Here is a 21277-nt window from a genome sequence, read left to right on the forward strand (position 1 = left end):
CTTCATAGCTTTAGTACTCAGCTGCATCCGGCTAGAGCACATTTACCTAGTTGGCACTAAGCAGATGACTCTTTTCTCTCGATCAATGATTAAGTCTTACTTAATACTAACTATAATACACGTCCCACGCATTTGATTCTCGTGCGTACTAAAGCATATTTTCCTTCGCAATATTATTATGACACGTACCTTACTCTCAGAATGGAGATAAATAATATTATCCATAATTTCAACATGATGTAAAGCTGTTAACACATCAATATTGTTAGCAGCAAGTGTTGCGTGAAATGTTGCCAGCTTATGATCAGTACCATGTTAAAGGCAAAATTGTGAATTACCTGCATCAGGGATTGATACATGTTTAAGGCATTACAATAGTACATTATAACAATTGGTGACTGAAACGCTTTGGTAACCAAAGTAGCCTAGGCAGTTATTTACCTTCCTTTTGTGCCTATAAAATTTTACAAGGAGTATTTGCTATGTGGATCAAAGTGAGACGTATAAGCAGACTACTAAGAATATACTTGAACCTTCATTGAATTTAGCATCGGTCAAGGATCCTGACAAATTGTGGTGACACTGTAAACAAATCTTCTAAGCCTGAATCATCTATGCTTACCTGAGTTAGATTTACTCAATAGAATTTCAAGAGAGTAAATTCAAGATAAATGTGGGAACACTGCCTAGTTTCATTCAACTGTCGGAACGGTAATTTGAAACTAAGCACTGGTAACCCTACACCTGCAATATAACAAACTAAACAAGATACGTAGGCTGGCAACAAATAACAAAGTAGCCGTTTTGCAACCACGACGGATTGGCGTAAGAATCGTATTATAATTCACGAATAATCGACCGTTTGTAAGTAAATAGTTGTGTTGAACATGCTTACCGATTGTTGGTTCAAATCGATTTATTTCGCAAACTTTGAGTGGTCGGTTTAAGTGGTTGGTGTTCAATCGATTACAGCGCATACGTGTTATGGCATTTTTTTAGGTTGGTAATTTTTTTTAACTGCCATGTAGTTGTAGATTCAAGATAGGTAGAAGTAGCCAAATCGTTGATGTTATTACTTAAACTACATAGCGCTAATATACAAAAGACACAGGGCATGACTTTCCCTGTTTAAAATGTTTACCTTTAAAAAGAGTTTTTATTTTATTTATTTATTTTTTTATTATTTTTCTATTACTAAACCTTTTTCCGGAATCCATTTCACTACCACTGTTATTAAATAATGGATACTTACAAATACTTCTTCTCATATCTTGTAGGCCACAGGATGACCACCTAACAAGCCGTAACACACATTTTCTAAAACGTTGTCATATTCATCACACACATTTTTGCAGGGTTTCCTAAACAATTTTCCCATAGATTTTACAAGACATTAATAGCCCAAGAACACATTACAATCACCTAACATGCATACCAGTGTAGTCAATGTAGCATTCAATGGAAAGTCGTTAGAACAGTCGAACAAGATGGTTTGCAATGCCTCGTAATATTTATCACTATTTAGAATTTGTAATTACTGTGTGGTCCTTTAGATTTCTAACTGTTGTAGGTGATAAAATTATTCAGACGAAGGTGACAAGTGGAGGGAATTAAAAGGGTTCCCAGAAAAATAGTTATACTTAGCCCGCGTAGAGTTCGGTTATATCGCGTTTCCAAGAGAATTCTTCAAAAGTCCGGGATAAAAACTATCCTATGTTCTTTCTCAAGTTCAACTCTATCTTTGTACCAATTTTTTTAAAAATCATTTCAGTGGCGTGAAAGCGTAACAGACAGACAGACAGAGTTACTTTCGCATTTATAATATTAGTAGGAATTATGCCTAACTACCTACATTATGATATAAAAGGGATGTAAAGATTAATGTGGTATGCCTGGATTATTAGAAAAAATACAATCTGACATAGGTTTTAACGAATATGCTAAAATTTAGATATTTATAAAGCTAGCAGAGTTATTGCTAGATTTATTGACTAAAACTTCCAAAGAATTAAAAGAGACAAGAAATAAATTTAAAAAGACTTGACAAATTATGTACCAAATGTATTTTATTCTCACATTTTTAAATATGGCTTCATAATCACACATTATGGCATAGGTAAGTCAATTTCCGCTTCCTACGCATTTTAGCGGTCAACAAACTTGTGATTTTGACCTGTTTGTTTCTTTAATACTTTTTGTAGTAAATATTAGACTTTCTTAGTAAGTGACAGTAATTATAACCTTTACTTACCCATTATTTACAGCTGAAAGTAATTTATAGAAAGTGTTGTCTAAAATCACCAACACACATTAAGCAAGCGTTTCGATTGGCGCTCTATATTACCGTGTGTGAGAGGAGGCCGCAGCCCAGCAGTGGGTAGATTAAAAGGCTGATGATGATGGTGTATCTAACAGAAAGAGTACCTACTTACAGATTCTATTTTTTTAACTCGTATCTTAGTTTCCGACACTTGCCTATGCGAATATTAGACATTTAAATAAAATTACTTTTACCGATTTCATCGCGGTAATATTAATATTATTTAATCCCGACATTTCCAGCCGGCCCGTGACCAAAATCATGATAATATAATATAAAATAGATGCTGTAAAAGATCCAGATCATGGATTGCATATGACAGTCAAGGAGAGATAATTGCAATTAATGCCTACAAGTCTTAGGTGGACATAGGTCCCCTACTTAATGATTTTTAAAACAAATTTTGATGAAACTTAGTTCAACCTGGTGTCTTAAAACATGATTCTATTTATTTATTTACTTACGGATATTCTTGGTTGTAAGTTAACCTTACAAACAATAGTTTGCTAATAAAGAATGATTGTAGACTCTGAGCTCAAATCAGTTGGCCTATAATTAGAGAGTCAGTTAAACTAAGTAAAAATGTGAATGAATATTTAATATGAGGACTTTGCCCTCGTACCACGAAATTGTTTTGAAGTTTTTAGATCGCAGTTAAAAACGTTAAATTACCAAAGAATTCATAATTTCATTCATAAAAGTAGAGGGCAATTATTAAACCAATAAATTGCAGAATCTTTATTTCAACAAACAGGAAAATCTCGTTTCTAATTCATCTGTCGTTCATACAGTTTATCTAATTGTATTTAATAGTGGTAAATTACTGCAGCAATTTGTACTTAAGCCTGAAACAAAGAATTCTCCCCGCATATCCGAGGAACCGTACATTTAATAGAACGATTACCCGTACTTCACATAAAAGAGCATTGAGCACCTCAATTGAATTGCATTCTTCAGTCGCGGCGGGCTTGAATGCGCGTACGCATCGATACTTCCCTCCCTCCACCAATCACCGTCACGCTAGGGAGGGGTTAGGCGGAGCGTTACCAAGCCCCGCCCACCGCCTTCTACCACGCTTTCGTATTAAGTATTGAGTTACAGATAATAGAGATCGGATGTTTTACTGTTTCTGTTTTGTTTTTATTAAGGGATTTCATTGAAAACGGAAATTTAAAGATAAGGTCTCAATAGCCGTAAAGGTGCCTTTGTAAGGTAGAACTCAGTTTAATCGTATCAAATGTCTCTCACGTCAACATTGTTAATGTCCTCACTAAAGTGATTGGGTGGACTGTAAGACATGGATTTTACAATTAGGTAGACGACCTCCACGGAATTGGTATCTTGTTACGAAAAATGTTATGTCTTTATAAAATTATCGCGGGTGATAATTATTTCAAGGTGAATTATAAGAACGTTCTTAGGTACCTATAGTCTGTCTGCTGAATGTATATTATCGGCTTTAGGATACTTTTCCATAATGGAAGTTAAAATTATACTGGCAACTTCCAATGCTTTACATATTAAACCAATAATCAATTGATACAGTTTAATGTACCCGTATATTGTATTCCAAACTCCTAATCAACATACCCCATAACAAATCTAATTAAAAATCATGTAGGTAATAAAAACATAGGTACACGATCAAGGAACAGTACACAATACGTGCACAACGTGTGCGGTCACTATCTCGCGAGCTATCATGACGACGTCGTTACTGTCTGTGACACGATAGCATACACTGACAATGATCAACTAATACAGACGCGACTGTTTACTAACAGTAAGTAAGCTGAGCTTCATTTAATATTAGTTCTAGAAGTATACAGTGTATACAGTCAGTTACCGCATAGGAAAATACACAGCAGTACACAATCCGTGCACAACGTGTGCGGTCACTATCTCGCGAGCTATCATGACGACGTCGTTACTGTCGCTGTGACACGATAGCATACACTGACAATGATCAACTCATACAGATGCGACTGTTCACTAACATTAGCTTCATTTAATATAGTTCTAGAAGTATACAGCATATAAAGTCGCAGTTACCGTATAGAAGAATACACAGCAGTACACGATGCGTGCACAACGTGTGCGGTCACTATCTCGCGAGCTATCATGACGACGTCGTTACTGTCGCTATGACACGATAGCATACACTGACAATGATCAACTTATACAGACACGACTGTTCACTAACAGTAACTAAGCTGAGCTTCATTTAATATTAGTTCTAGGAGTATACAGTATATACAGTCGCAGTTACCGTATAGAAGAATACACAGCAGTACACAATCCGTGCACTACGTGTGCGTTCACTATCTCGCTAGCTATCATGACGACGTCGTTACTGTCTGTGTGACACAATAGCACACAGGGACACTGATCAACTTATGCAGATGCGACTGTACACTGACAGTAACTAACACTAACTTCAATTAATATTAGTTCTAGAAGTATACAGCATATAAAGTCTCACCTCCCCACTCAGAGACATTTAATGATTACTTAAGTCACTCCTTAGTGACGGAATGTCATACAAATCCATCACTAAGGAATGGCTTAATAAAAGTAACCATTAAATGTCTCTGAGTGGGGAGGTCAGTTACCTATATAGAGTAATACTCAGCAGTACACAATCCGTGCACAACGTGTGCGGTCACTATCTCGCGAGCTATCATGACGACGTCGTTACTGTCGCTGTGACACGATAGCACACAGGGACAATGATCAACTCATACAGATGCGACTGTTCACTAACAGTAGGTAACTCCCTAGGTAGGTACTGATCTTAAATATCTTCTTCTAGTCCTAAAATCAAAGTGTAGTTTTAATAATATCTATACAACAGTACACGATCCGTGCACAATGTTTGCAGGCACCATCACACGAGTTACCCATTAAAATATTAAGACTCTGTGTTTCACAAAAGCACTGATTATGCTTTTCCTTTATATTTTGGTCCTGAGGTGGTAAAATGGCTATTTTTTTTAGACCATCTCTTACTAAGACTCAAATCTTTGTATCAGAATCTATACTTTCAAGGAGTGGAGGGTATTTTTGGCTGAAAAACTGTAAAATGTAATCATAATGTTACATGCTACAAGTATTATAGCAATAGGCATAAAATCGTATAAATCGTGCCCTGTCTACCTTTTCCCTACTCTTCATGCATACTCGGCACTTAGCGTTGAAGCTTGAACACAAATGCGGTTTGCAATCACAATTGTCACCGTTAATTCGCATGCTTGCGATAACATGTCGCTTGTACCTCTACTATTAAAATAAATAAAATTACATACATTTAAATGCTTACCTAAATCACTTGTTGCATCGCCGATGCGGTTGTACAAGAAATGGAAAACCAACTTTAGCGCTAAAGACATAAAACTTAAAATTGCTTGTATACATTTTGACTGCGTGAGTACATTTTTATTTTTAATATTATTTATTGTTAGCTATTTCTTTTAGGGTTTTGTTATACAATACTAGAATGACTTCACTTGTTTTTACTAGATTTAAAAGTACATCTATTCCAGTAGAATTGCTGTTATTATCAAGGAGATAATTATAATTTATTCATCTGTGATTGTAGCTAATGCACTTAGCCTTTTGACCCCACCTATTAGCGGACCTTTAAGTAGTGCCAAGCAAGTATTCTGACCGTATCTTATTTACTAGAACTGCTATAAATAGCTGCAAATTCTGAGTCATAGCCTTGAACTGGTGTTAAGTAGTATTGGTGGAAGCACTTTCTAAGATCGACGAGTTAAAATGGATACTTAATTAATTAGACAAGAAAAGGGAATTTAATTAATGATGCTCATTTTTCAGTTTATCTAAAGTCGGTAACATTTGCATAGTTGCATCATCTCTACAGGTTTGTTTTGATAAACAGATTTATATTGAATCCTTGCCTATAATTTAGCCCACTAAGAAAGTAAGTCTGTTTGTGTGTTAGATACACTTTCACTATTAACACCTTACATTATTTCAATAGTAATTTGCACACAGGTGTAGACATAAGTAGATTTATTATATGAAGGTTTTCAGTCAATGATTAGGTTGTATAGATTATAAAAGTAGTTACATAAGTATGTAGTATCTCCTTTAATGAATAAACCCTCATCTTAGTAATGTCGAAAGACCTCAGAACTCGATACTAAAGAAACGAAGACAAATACAACACACAACCGTGTTTAAAAATACGAAACGTCGGGAACGCACGTACACTCCAAACCATTGTCAAAAACCTTATATAATTTCACACCGGCCGATTTTTTTCTTTGTATTTGTATTTTCGCAGGCTGTGTGTGGTCGCGAATAAAAACGCCCGTCTAAATACGCCATAATGCGCACTCGAAACGTTAAAAGCAAATATTTTTCAAACACCTTCGAGTTGTGAGCGTAATCTTTTGTGACAGTAATTTTGGTATCGTTGACAATTGACAAAAAAAAGGGGAAGAAGCTTGTTTGACTCAGCGGGTATTCCGATCACTATGTAATTTGTGAATAATTTACAGCTATAAAGGGAGGCGGAGACGAGGTACATTATTATGTTGTCACCGTATTTAAGAAAGGCATTTGAGTCGCATTTGTTTTGTTGTGTTCGTGATCTCTGACATTGTTTGTCCTTGTAATAGTTTCATTTTGTTGATGATAGTTTTATGGCTTCACGGAGATTTTCTTTAATCCTTCTTTGGTTACATTTTAAAAGTGTAAGTTTCATCAGTGAAAGGGTGGCTTTTATCATTATATTTTTAATAATCAAAAATAAGGTACCGCTGGGAATGGACTAGTAGAGTCACTAGTAAAGTTAGAGCTAATATCACTTTCGAAAACGTTCTCTTAATCATCACTTGCAACTCCTCGGTCATGAACCTGTCAATGATTGTACGAGTCATCATAATTACCCAACACCTAAACATACAGTTGTTCTGCGGTTTATGATATAACACAGGCTAATTTGTTACGCCCATCAAAACATCAAAATCTAGCTTTAACGTCACATACGCAGATTATGACTTACGACTATTTTTCGGTCATGGCAATCCATCAATATCCACAATTTGGCAACACCAAACCAACACCTGTTCGTAATTAGAACGTATTCAAAACGGCCATTACTGAAACATCAGCCAATCAAAAACGCAGAACCATTTCAAATTTCGAATCGACGTAATGACGTAATATATGACGGTTGGTAAAGAAACGAGATACGATACTCCGGAGCGCATACAATTTGTTACCTTTTTAACACGTCATCTATTCCCAAAAACTGACAAAAAAAGTAAGACATGTGGACCATTATAAACGTGTTTTGTGTTTAAGAAAAGAATCGAGCTTTATGTCATTTTGATACACTCTTAAGGGCCTTTGTGTGACTGAATCGAATAGTCTTTTTATTCGTGTGAATTGCGTTGCATCGATTTGGTGTTGAATTGAAACGATTTTTCAAGCTCAGTAGTCGTCCTTTGTTGCTAATGGTTGCGTTTCATCGTGGCTTTTAGAGTGACCTTTATAATTACTACTTTTACGTCTATTATGAGGTACTACGCCTATTGGACCATCTGTCGGATTAAGGATCTTGAACGGATTGAGTGCGAAATTATCATTTTATTTTTATTACAATTTTCAAAGAAGCACGCTATAAGTGCTATTTGATGTATGAACTATCAGACTTCATTAAATGTTAGTTTACCAGGTTTTGTCTTTTCTTGTCTTTATAAGGCATGCCTTTATAAGGGTTTCTTAACTGTTAAACTGTTTAATAGCGTGCTCGTAGAACCACATAGGTACCTATTGGCCAAAAGTGTTGTTTATAGTAATATACTCAATACCACTTGTAGATTTAGTTTAATTTCCAATAATACTAACACGATTCAAGCAAAAACAAAATGAATTTTCCACGACCTAGTCCTATTTTATTTACCTAAAACTTAAACAATGACTGAAAATCGTAGCGACCAATATACTATTCACAACTCTTGCGCAAATAAATATTTATGGAACAAGCAACGCCATCTGTATAATGAATGCTGAACTCAATTCAAAATATTGGCAAAATTATTGCAGATTATGTAAATGTATCTATGTTAGTATATAAATTGGCAGATTAGGGCCATCCAATTCTACGCGGATTGGTCGTTTTAAACACTGTTGTGAGCTGAGTTTCATACCGAATTACAAGGGACTGCCGATCAGTCGACTAATAGGTAAGCAGCCCTTAGCATGTTCTGATCTGGATGGACAGGTGACAAATTAAAGTCGGTCCGCCTGTAAGTAAGTTCTGAGAACTCTCAGAAGTCTGATAACCAGTCCTGCCAAAGGGTGTGGTTTTTCTTAAACACTGGCATCGTGTAGGCTCTAACTTAAACTCCAATCCTCTTAAACTCCATGCACTAGTACTTGACTACAACCGATTAGACAGAAAGATGATCCTACTTAATGTTGATGATGAAAGAAGATTTTATGAAAGATTTGTTACTCCCTTTAACTCATCTCATTAGATCCAAAATTATCAAGAAAATGATGTCGAAGTTCGGCAATAGAATCTGTCATTTTTTACTATATTGGTCCTTATCCAGAAGTGAATACTCCATGTCAACACTGATAATCAGTCATATTCATCCAGCATCATGAAAGAAGCGTATGAAATCTATGTTGCACTTTTGACTTACCAATAAAAAGAGGTTCTATAAAATTTACAATATTCAGTCTAGCTTAGACATGATAGTGAGTTATATTTTGTATGGCAAAAAATTTACTTGTGCTACTGTATTTTATTGATTTTATTTGTTGGATTTCCACATGAAAGGTAAGCTTCAAAGTCACCTCTATTGAAGTGGGAATCGAACGGCAGCCAGGTGAGTATTGCAAGTTTTATCTGAATTATAGAGAAGACATTATACTTACTTACACCATAGAACCTCTTCCATGGTCGACTACTAACATCTATATTTTGGAAGTCACCTGGTCTAGGCAAGAAGGTATTTTAGCTAAATAAAAAAAACAACAGTTTTTCAAATTCATCAATTTAATTACATTACAAATAAAATCTAAACAAGATAATACAAAAGTTTTGAGAAAGATTCCGAATAACATTCGATCTTCATAATCCCCAAATATAGGAAGACATTTATTTTACACAACCCTTATAAACATTAAACATTTTTACATAAACAGTAAGGTGGACGGAATGCACAAATTGACTTAGCTATAATTTATATTTACAGACACAAAATGAGATCAGAAAATTTACAGGATTTAAAGAAACAAATACAACTAAATAATACTAAAACCCAAACGTCCTAAGGATATTCCAAGAATATATTTCTACACAAAATTGCCACTGCCAAACACAAAGATAGAATCTATTTAACACTCCCTAAATGAATAATAAAAGAAAAGAAAATACAATTAACATGGAATTTAGATCATAAATATGTAATTAATTTCACACTAAAGGCAACATCCGTTAGGCAACCAAAATTAATTTTCTTTTCTTAACTAATAAATAAGGCTTTTGTGGCATCAGTAAACTAAGTCTTAATACTAGAAGGCACCGTTTTAGGAGTAAAAATATCAGTCTTTTCACATTTGCCACTAAAAACAAAACAACTAATTCTCATCTTCTGTATCTAAACTGTCGATTGGGAAGTTGGGATTAAGCAAAGGACTCTTTCCATTACTTCCACTGGGAGATGTGTTTACTGAGGAAATTCCAACGAGGTTGTGTGTCAGACTGTGACGTCTCAAGTCACAGTTTCTTCTAAAAACTTTCCCGCATGACGAACAGTTGTATGGCTTTATGTCCGTGTGTGTCAGTAAATGCGTCTTCAGATTTGACCTTTGATTGAAACTTCGGCTGCAGACAGGACACTTGTGGGGTGACTCCTCCATGTGAAGGATTTTGTGGACAGCTAACGTTCTTGACTGACAGAAGCCCTTGCCACATTCAAGACATTTGAATGGCTTTTCCTTCGAATGGATGTACCTGTAAGGAAGATTTATTGTTAGAAGTTGTTGATGATTGATTCGATTTCGAAGGTGTACGAACGTAAAGGGAAAAGCAAAACTGATTACTTTGTAACTTTTTGCTGGTAGCCAATTTACGTTACGGAGTCTAAAATAGGATATCATAACCAATTGAAAAAAAACATTAATCTGAATTGACAATTAATGATCTGTAATATGTATAAAACGTAGGTACTAAATATTACATTTATATAGAATGTACCACCTGCTGCATTGTTAAGTTATGATGAATAATAATATTTAGATCAGTAAAGACAATATTTCATACATTTATAATACCGAGCCGCCTTTAAGCATCATAATTTTCCTTCATCTAAATGGTCTACTAATGCATCTATAACAAGTCGTTGAGATGAGTTAAGCTCAATAAATATATCTTGTCTGTAGGTGTCGAAACATTCCCTCTCGCGTGTTCTGTACCTTGTAGGTGCAGCCGGGAAGCAAACAAGAGCCCCAGGGTTATTGGTAATAAATTTCAGTCCTCACTCAGTTTTATTTCCAATATCATTAATTTACACCCTCGCTTCAAATTTGCAAAACACCATCGTAACAAACGAGGTGGATTTATTTAATCGTATAATCAGAACAGCCGAATTAATTTAATATAACAAAATTACTGATAGAGAAACTATAAATTATACATTATTGGATTTACACCCAGTAAAAACAGTTTATAATTACGAGGTCGCAACTTTTAATTATAATAAAACTTATGGTTTATATTTCTCACAAATGTTGATAGCAACTGATTTCAAATTAAATTCAACTATACAACGTATAATTAACACACCGAGCAACGTGTAATCAATAATAACACAGCACGACGGACCAGCGATCAAGGGTACAATTCGAGAAAATTATCTCCGTATCATATAAACAAACATACTCGAGGCAAGAAAATTACGAGCCGTTCAAAGTAACGTAATACATGTAATAATCGTTGGGATTAGTTAGATAGGTGACGATAAAGTTGAGTTACAAGATGATGAATGAAATAATAATTTCAATATTAAAACACGCGATGATGATGGTGATTAAGAGGGGCCGGGCGCGCGTGCACTCGAGCGTACTGTGACACCGGCGCAAGCGCCGCGTTAGGCCTAACTCGAACCAACGCGACAACACTGATTAATTAAGCTCGCGATGCAGACCGATGGTCTATGAAATTCACATTCTCCATACTAATTAATTGATATTAATGAAAATAAACCGTGCATGAATAAGAAAATTAGTGCGACCAAAATCAACGTTCAAATTACTAAACAAGCTACAAATTAATTTAAGTCCATTATCCTTTTCAATCTACACAAAAAACGAACATCGAAACTTGATTTTGTATGCGGAGAATATTTACCAGGGTTTTTTTTTTATTTTTTGTCATCCATATTAATCCTCACGTCAGGATCACCACGTGCTTTGTTAAAACCCGTCGAAGGCCCGCTCGGGTCCATTATAATGTATCGTGTCAACGGACATCGATTGAACATCGACAGGCCGGGCCGAGCGAGCTCGGGTTAACCCTCCGGCGTCTACACGAAATTTATTTTATTGCCACAGAGATACGGTGATTTGGGAGGAAATCGCCGAGAGACAGGTGTAAAAATTCAACACCTTTAGTTCTTTTTGGGTGGGGATCTCGAGAGATAAGTGAAGAAATAGATTGAGAGCTGTTGTAACACTATTATCATATTTATTGTGTTCGAGATCCGTGATGTTTGGAATTCGAATTCTTGTAACGGTCACTAACATCTTATTTGAGTGCATTGTAGAGACGTTTTAAAAGGATAAATATTTTGATATGAAAAAAGATATGCTCAGAGATTTATTTGGAATGCGAAGGAGTCTGGAAGAAAACAAAATGAAAAGCCAAAATTAAAACATCGTCTCTCGTGGGATTAGCGGCGGTTTTGTGAAATAATTTACGAGCGTGACGAAAGACTTGTCGATACCATCTGCTCGGTCCATACTTAACCCTTTTTGTTTTAAAATATTTTTATTCGTCCCCCACCATTATTCAAAAGTTTCTCATAACGTTTCGCGTTGAAACCCGATGACTAAAATCTTTTATTGATATCGAAAAATGGGTATCGTGAACCTTTAAAATGTTTCTCGACACGGTTATAACATTGTTTTATCTTATTTGAGGGCTGAACCGTGAGGTATTTCTGACGTAGAAAACATAAAAAGATCTTGGTTTTATCTAAGAACACAAGCTTAAAAAATACTTTTGGAACAAACAGGTGTTTGATTACAACATAAATTGTTAAGGCCTAATGAAACGTAAATCATGGAAAGATACGGATTAGATTTTATTGATTCATTAGTAGTTGTCGTTTCCATTAAGTGGAACCCCCTTGAAGAGAGATATAAATTCAAAATTATGAGCTTGATAGCATGACCTAAAAGAAATTATGTAATAAATATTAGTCAAAGTTAGTCTTTATTATGATCTATTATAAACATATGTATTGGTTAGTAAGAGCTTATTATTATAGATATTGTGTTTACCTGTGGTCTCTCAGGTGGTCTTGCCGTCGGAAAGCTTTCCCGCAAATGTCACAGGAATATGGTCGTTCATCTGTGTGCGTCCTTTCATGAATGAGTAAGTTATACGACTTGGTGAACTGTCGGTTACAGAATTTGCAAATAAATTGTTTCTTCGTTCTAGGCCCACTTGCTCCAGTCTTCTGTTTATTCGATACACTACTGCCGGTCGATGATGTTGAGCTGTTTGTTGACTTTGAAGAGTTCGAGGCTTGCGGTGACAACGGCGCCTGTGATGGACTTCCATTCATTTGCTGTTGATACATTGCATTCATAAGAAGACTGGGGTATCCGTTATCTAGATTCTGTGATGAACTATACGCGTATCCTTTTGATGTTGATTCTAAGTGTTGCTCTAATGTGAATTCATCTTCATTATCTAAGAGGGCCAAGTCTTCTTCTACTTCTTCGGATAAATCGACATCTTCTGCAGCAATGGCGTCAGATAGTGGGTATTCCTCAGGTGTTTTTGGAGAAAATTCCTTCGATGTTTCCGATGCATCTATTTCACTTATCTTTGCACTTGCCGTCGCTATCCTCAAAATATCTTGTTTAGATGATGAACTATTCTCCGATGTGTTAGGTTGGGTTGTGTTGTTTACCGACGATACTGATGTCAAACGTTGTAGAGTCAAATAAGATTCCAAAGCTTGTAAATTTAATGCGGCTGCAGCAGCAGAGTTTGATGGTAACAATGCTGCTTGTTGTAATGAATTCATCATTGCATTTTGAAGTGATATAACTACTCCCTGTAGTGATCTTTGAAGCATGTTTTCTTGTAACAAGGCCGCTGATGCAATTGATAAGTTAATGTTTGTGGATGGAGAAGAACTAGGGCTCTTACTTGCATTTGTTTTTGTATCCGCATGAGGCGACGGTGGGTCAGCTGCCAACAAACCGTTCATGTCTGTTGTTTTGGTGTCCTGTATCTGCAAATTGTTCTTCAGCTTGATGATGGCGCTTTCCAAAGAGTTTAACGTGGACTTGCTGGATCTCGACGAACTTTGTTCTTGCATTGTGAAACTGTATTCAATGTGGGGCCGATACCATCTGTAGACTTCCACTGGTATTTTGTGCACGTGTAGTGTGGGGGGCGCGGCGGGGGAGGTATCGCGTGCGCGTGCGCTGTCCGAGAGGCACGCTCCGTGATGCGGCGTGCGAGGCGGCTGTGAGGCGCGGCGCGACTGAGCCGCCGGGCAGCCGGCGACCGCCCCGCCCCCACCTCGTCCCTCGCCTGTCTTCCCGCCTTACAAAAGCTCTCTATTTTAGGCAACTCTTTGTACGCAGTAATGGTCACCTCACGCTGCCCTAACGACAGACACGTCCATGAGAAAACGTTGCGCCAGATTTGTTGTAACCCCTTTCAAGTGTAATGAGATTCTGAATGGAATCGTTCGGGCTATGGGAAAACAATGTGATGCGGCGATCGCTTCGCTTGTTTTGTCAGTGGGTCACGCGCATCGGTAAAGGGATAATTGAGTGGAGTGCCGTACTACACGGTTCACAAAATACCACCTGTACTTGTTTGTTGATAGATAGTAATGCAAACAAATGCAATTAAGAATAAGATCAAATTACTCATTTGTCCAACCTTCTTTACAAATGTTATACTAGTACGATTGCTTGTAATAATATGACCTTACGACCTTTTAAACTGGGAACAGTTTTACTTTAATTTTACTTCATTGAACATTTATTTTACTTTCCACAAAATCTCAAAGGGAGATTTAAAAAAAAGATAATCAGAATCGTCCATGTAGACATAAAATGCACTAACAATTGTAATTAAACGTGTTAATTAGCGTTTCAAATATAAAGCCTTAGCATTACCAACGTCTTTCATGACGCTGAATTTATTAGATATCCTTTTATTGTCACCTCGTCTAGTTTTATGATTCATACATGAGTTATGGCCGAGTCTAACTGACTGTTACTATCATTGCTGAAATTTATATTTGTCATAAGGACCTATAAAATGTTAAGTAGACTTTAAAGCCTAATCGTATAATGAGGTACTTAAAGTTTTAAGACTGAATTAAGGTTTTTGAGAATTTATGGTTAGTGCAATTTCAGATAGGGTTAAGGTCATTAATTGTAACAGGTTCTATATGTGTAGTGATTTTGTTCATAATTAAGAATTTACATGGATAGAGGAACGAGACGGCATAAAAATGATGTATTGATTGAGTGAATGCTGATTGCTGGAAAACTGACAATTGTTGGATAATGTCAAACAGAAAAGTAAGAATGAAGAAGGCATGATGAAGCCTAGTTGGAAATTATTATTTTGAAATTATGTTCAAGATACGGCACGTATTATAGTCTGTTGCTATTTACAACTTCGCTATAAGTTGTTATTGATGTGTTAATGCCTAATGAGGTAATAATATTACTAATCATGCGCAATTATTACTCACTACGATAATTAAGTAGGTATTATTATTAAGCGTACATGAAAAATCCACTTCAAAATCGTTATACCTCATATTACTTCCAGCCAGTACGATGCTTCAAAACCGATCTGTCCTCTCATTGAAGGCACTAGCTGTTATTTATTAATATTTCCTGAAGGCTTTAGTATCTGCCCAAGTTTAGACACCATTGCTGTTTCCTTTTATTTGTTCTACTATACCTTAAATCGTTTACCTTGCCTGCAATAGGTATTTATGTAACCTTTACCGGCATTTTACCTCCATCATCTAAGTAGATACCTCTATCATCTTTTTACCTTTATTGATCCACTTAAAATGATTATTTTGGACACTACAAGTTTTCCTCACAAGACACAACAAAAACTAAACGATATGTTTTAGGAAAGTAAAATTGCTTCCCAAACAAACTCAATTCTCACCTACACCAAGAGGTAGACAATAATAATTAGCAAAGGTCTTGTCTATCACTCCACCTGGTTTTGCAACACCGGACAATACTATCGAGGCATCGTCATGGGTACTGCTCAGAAACAAAGCGCCCATGCTCCAATAGAGCGTTGCATTGCAACAATTGACATGAGAAACTGGGAAGTAGGGTTTATTGGAATAAAAGATTTGGAGTTGCTAAAGGTGCTTTTGGTTTTAGTTGTAAATTAGTATCTGGTAGTTTAAGGTATAACCACTTTGCCTAGATATAAGTACTCGATAAGCATTAGTTGATACATAAGTTACATCTGACGTTATAAATCCATGTCAAAGGGCATCCATATTTGAGACATCTCCGACACTAGAGCTTGCATTCCACTATATAAGAAATCAGTATTGTTCTCAAAAACCGCAAGATTTTCAACTTGAATATTAATCCATATCAAGTCTCATGAAGTTGTAGATAAGTACTCAAAGCCCACATGCTATTCTTTTAAATGCTGTGTATGCATCCACAAAGAATTCAGCAGCTGATGAAGTTCCACTAGTTACTCTTACAGATACACTACCAACCACTCCTAAAGAATCTTATGAAGATGTACAACCACCAAAAGCACAAGATAATCCAGTTCACGACACGTGTCGTTCCACGTACGTTAATTCGCGATAGTCGGCGCACGAGTCGGTTCTCACGGAGCCGCCGCCCGGGGGCAGAGCGCGCTCACGACTCACTGCAGATATAAAATTAATTTATCTATAAGTAATACGTCCATGTACTTAGATTATGAGACGGGAAGGTTTGTTAATGTAGGTGTTTTAACTTGAATTATTTTTTTGCTGTGGGTTTTGGTCAAGTTTTGGTTTGGCTCTCTAATGACGTCTATCTACATAATATATGTATTAGTATCGTATCTATGTAGGTACCTATACTTAGGATTATGAGATGTGAAAATGTTCTATGAGATGTTTGGTGTTTTTGATTTTCAGTTTTTAATGTCTAGTTTCTTGAGGAGCTGTATTTCGACCTTTCTTCTTGTCACTTTATTATATAGCGTTTTCAAATTATCGGCCTATCACTTTGCTTATTCTACATCATTTTGAACAGAATGGAACACTATTTGCTCATAAATCACATCCTCATTATTATTGAAACCATAAAAAAATTGAAATAATATGACACAAAATTAAATATGTCATTTAATACGAAAATATGTATTCTTGTTGATCTAACGACACGATCTTGACATCTCAACCAAATCCCGTTTCAACACACTTTCGCTTCGCCTTACATAATATTATTTCCAAGTCATTCTGTGTACGTCATTATTAATTCGAATAACTCCCCAGAATCTTTACTGACTTTGACAGCTCGAAACCATAACAATTTTTCACCTTAAAATTTAATAGGAAAGCTAATACGGCCATAAACTTAGTTAGAAGCGGGACATTACTCAATATCAATAACTTAATTTCCTTAGCCATCAATCTTTAGATTGGACTGATATCAAGTTGAGTTTATCACAATTTTATTACCACATATGTCACTCCCACCGAAACTAAAACAATGTGGTCACACTAGTTTATATATTGTGTTGGTACTTTGGCTTTCTCCACGCTATCTCGTGATTTACCGACTCGCCAAACGTGTCTGGCACTTTTCGGTGGATTTTAGTTGAATTAGGTACTATCCATAAATTATTGCGATCGATTTGGTCGCCCTATGTTGTGAGTTCCATTTTAAATACCTATTTATTTTATTTCCATAATTTGGAGAGAAATGTGATGTATGTTATAATGATGTTTAGATTATTTAAATGCCATTTTCAACTGAGATTAACTTCCATAAACTAAAGATAGCGTTAATTAAAAATGTAATTTTAATTTTTAATTAAATGACGTTTAATTTTAATCGCTTACTTAATAAAGTATACTTTAACATAATTGAGTAGATATATCAATTTATTTTGAATACCCATTAGCACGGCATGATATCAGAGAGAAGTCACCAAACGACGGATTATCATATCATTCGAGTAGCTTCTATCATCAAATCAACGGAACGAAAACCATAACAGACATGAAGTCATTATGGTCTATGGCCTCATAAGGTCTCATTGACACCATTACACCGCGGTACTTAAGGTAAATTATTATTAGGTCAGGGGTCAAGTAACATATGTATAACTCGTATGATAGCATGATGATGATAAAACAGCTAGAGTTTTGATTGAGTCAAGAAATACGGTTGGAGATAACACTTTTTATATATTTTTTTGTCAATGTTACACCTCTAGGTATGTTTTTAGACATTAGACAGGGTAACGGCGCCAAGAGGTTTTGCTTTTACTTCGAAATACTTTTGAAAAAGACGCGAATATGTTTGATGACATAAAACCGTACTAGATTGCACCCACCCATAACAAAATTGTTCAAGAAGAAGTGTCTGATTCTCACCAGGTTTCTTACCGCTTCAGATTTCATAAGAGCCTGCAACAGTCTCTATTTTAAATGGTCTATTTAATAAAATAGGGACTATTGGGTTTGTGTTTGACGAAGATAATCTCTTAGATGAAGAATATCTCATGTGGGTAATGGGCTAATTATACATACATAAGTAGATAAACACTTTTACTATGTTTTGTTGTGTGTGTATCTGTCATGGGTCATTATTTTGCTCTGGACAAAACTTTACCTCCATCACTGCCCATTGCACCATGGACTAAATCATCAACAGTCATAAACATCTCATACTCCTTACCTAGCCAGCCCCAACATCCATAGGTACCAACAATCCATTCATTATCTAATCACGATTCACTTTTACACCATCAGTGGGCCATAAAGCTATTCCTTCAAACACGATGGGTTAACAGCATGTAATAGTCGCCATACTTCACAGGTACCGTCCAAAATTATCCGCTTAATCATAACGAGCTAGCTATTATTGCCCACGTTGCTTGATGGACCTCTATGTGCGATAGGAGGTAAATTAGATGGTCTAAGTGAAGAACAATTATCGTGTCAGTTTTAGACCTCTTATGGAACAGAGAACTGATGTTGGTTTGTTTCCTTTAGAAGAACATTGGTTTGTTACTCTAGTAGGAATACCTATTGTAATTGATCATCTTGATCTGAGCACCTGATTTAATATCCAAACAATGCCATATAATTGAATGAATATATGGGAAAGGCTAGTAACAGAAATGCACATGAAAAAAGGCAAAATATTTTAAAATTTTCCATTCTTCTTAGGCTATGGGTTAGGTAGACATATGAGTTCAATTTTGGAATGATCAATTTCACATCAAAAACCACATCAATAGCGAAATTTTTGTTTCAGCAGAAAATTATTCAGGAGACCAAAGTCAAAATGATCTTATAACTTCCACCACACATTGGTTATGCAACGCGTGGCATCGTGCGTGACCGCCGCGTCGCGCCCACTCGTCGCACGCGCTCAATTTGCATTCAGATACGATGCTCAGCTTACAGCTGTGCGGCTGTACTCTCGATAACTGTAGGAAATTGATTGCTGATTGTAATAGGGAGTATCCGTTAGGTTATCTACCCATTTCTTAAAAGACTGAATAGGAGACATTAAAATAATTTCGATTCCTTAGTTTAGTCTGCCATAATACAGGCTATCGTCTTGCAGTCCATGTTTCAGTCAGATTTATCTTCCCCAATCTGCAAATCGAAGTTACAATAAAGGGAAAATAAAAGAACAATTAATCCAACAAGAAGACGTTAAGGTGTGCTTTCAAAACTAGGCTAATATTACAAACCTTACGCTGTTCATAGCCCGTTCGAATAGAAAGTATTTTTACAAATGCTCACAAAAACCGAGCTGCAAGAAGAAGAAGTTAATATTGTGCAAAACCCATTCAAATTCTTAAACAAACTATTAACCTTTCCATACGTCTAACAGCCATCACCAATAAGTTCTTAACCTATCTACAAAATATCTGTAAAAGGCAATATAAATACGAATAAAGATAAAGTGAACACGCATCTCTAATCTTGCTTCGATACGGACGAACATTAGTTCGTACAACTTTACTGTATGTTTCTACCTCTATATGTTGTTTAAGAAAGAGATGTTCTGTTCCTAATTTATCGTGTGTCTGTATGTCTGTTTCCTTGACTTATGTACTAAGACTTCTAATGAGGTGTGACTGACGTTTAGTATTTCGCGGTTGTCTTAGCTTAATGTTCTTGTTTAGAATTAAATAGATTTCGTCTGTCAATTGTTGCGTTGGTTACAGCTATTGGTTAACAGGTAATTTATTTATTTTGTCGAATCATTTATCTTTGTAAAACATGAGGAATTAAATTATAGAATTGCAACTGTATGCATGAAGGAAGTGTCAAACTGTATCTTTATTTTATTTTTATAGCGAAAGTATATTTAATTTGAATTAAGGGAATTCTAACCTTTGGCTTAAGCAAGTACATTTTCCTGTTATGTAAGAAGTATTACAAAATTATCAAAAAGGCAGATAAGAACTCCTTTAAAATACAGCTAAACACATCATTCATACATACACATTATTGTATCTTCCTGAAAAAGAATCCTTTGGCCATCTTAATTGACAGTGTAAAAAACAGTTCCTATTTTGTACATATACTTATATACTTATACGCCTAGGCTCAACACTGCACTGTACTCCATTATTTCAAAATCAATAAACACATTTAACCGCATTCATCTAAACCTCAGTAACAAACAGATTTGCACCAACTATTGCAGCCTGAACACTCGTAATCTAACCAAAGGTCTCAAGTTTTGGTTTGAAAGTCGACCTCCGACCTGCATGCGCTTAAATTATTGCAAATAACCGGTTCCTACATATTTCGAGTCCCAAGCCTTTGGGTACTTATGTTCATATTCTCTCTTGCTTCGTAATATGGGTTTAGAAAGAGCTGGTGAATCGAAATATCGTTTGGATTCAAAATATCCGCTTGGTAACATCGGAAATGTTTTGGTTTGGGAAGTTTAGTTAAATTATCTAGGTTTATGTGCTTTGAGATTGTCATCTGAACAGGTGAACGCAGTAAATTATAGTAGCATATACCTAGATTAGGTATGAAGTATACGTAGTAAAATTAAAGGAATTAATTTTGCTAGTCAATTTGGTATTTTTATATTTTAATTTATCGTGCTCTCAGTCAGAAAACGGACGTACATAAACCAACACAAGATAAGTAGGTATTCACGTATATTTTTGAATTTTAAAAATTCTTATAAAGGATACTATGTGGGTTTTTCTATGCCACCGAAATGGAGAGTAATTAAAATAATAATTTATGTCAACAGTAACACATAAGGACACAAAGTATTAAAAACAATGATTGTATCTTCTAATTTTATTGTCATTTTTAACGACGTATAGAATTTCACAACTAAGGCGGCAGTTCAACATTCTTTGCTACCAATTACAGATAGTTTAGCCAGATATATTCTGAACTATAAAAGATTTTGAATGGCACGTGAAATACGTATTACATAGGTATG

The 21277-nt window shown here is 35.7% G+C and overlaps 1 protein-coding gene across 1 annotated transcript; it reads right to left on the reverse strand.

Annotated features, from left to right (window-relative positions):
- Window positions 1-9373: 9373 nt before the first annotated feature.
- Window positions 9374-14201, reverse strand: LOC110379236 (protein sister of odd and bowel). Its single transcript, XM_021338826.3, has 2 exons — window positions 12869-14201; window positions 9374-10319 (listed from the first exon to the last, which is right to left on the reverse strand). Exons 1-2 carry the CDS (start codon window positions 13918-13920, stop codon window positions 9944-9946), a joined length of 1428 nt encoding a protein of 475 aa, XP_021194501.1. The 5' UTR covers window positions 13921-14201; the 3' UTR covers window positions 9374-9943.
- Between the last annotated feature and the right edge of the window lie 7076 nt (window positions 14202-21277).

The sequence above is a fragment of the Helicoverpa armigera genome, chromosome 18 (genome assembly GCF_030705265.1).
Source record: "Helicoverpa armigera isolate CAAS_96S chromosome 18, ASM3070526v1, whole genome shotgun sequence".
NCBI classification, from domain to species: domain Eukaryota; kingdom Metazoa; phylum Arthropoda; class Insecta; order Lepidoptera; family Noctuidae; genus Helicoverpa; species Helicoverpa armigera.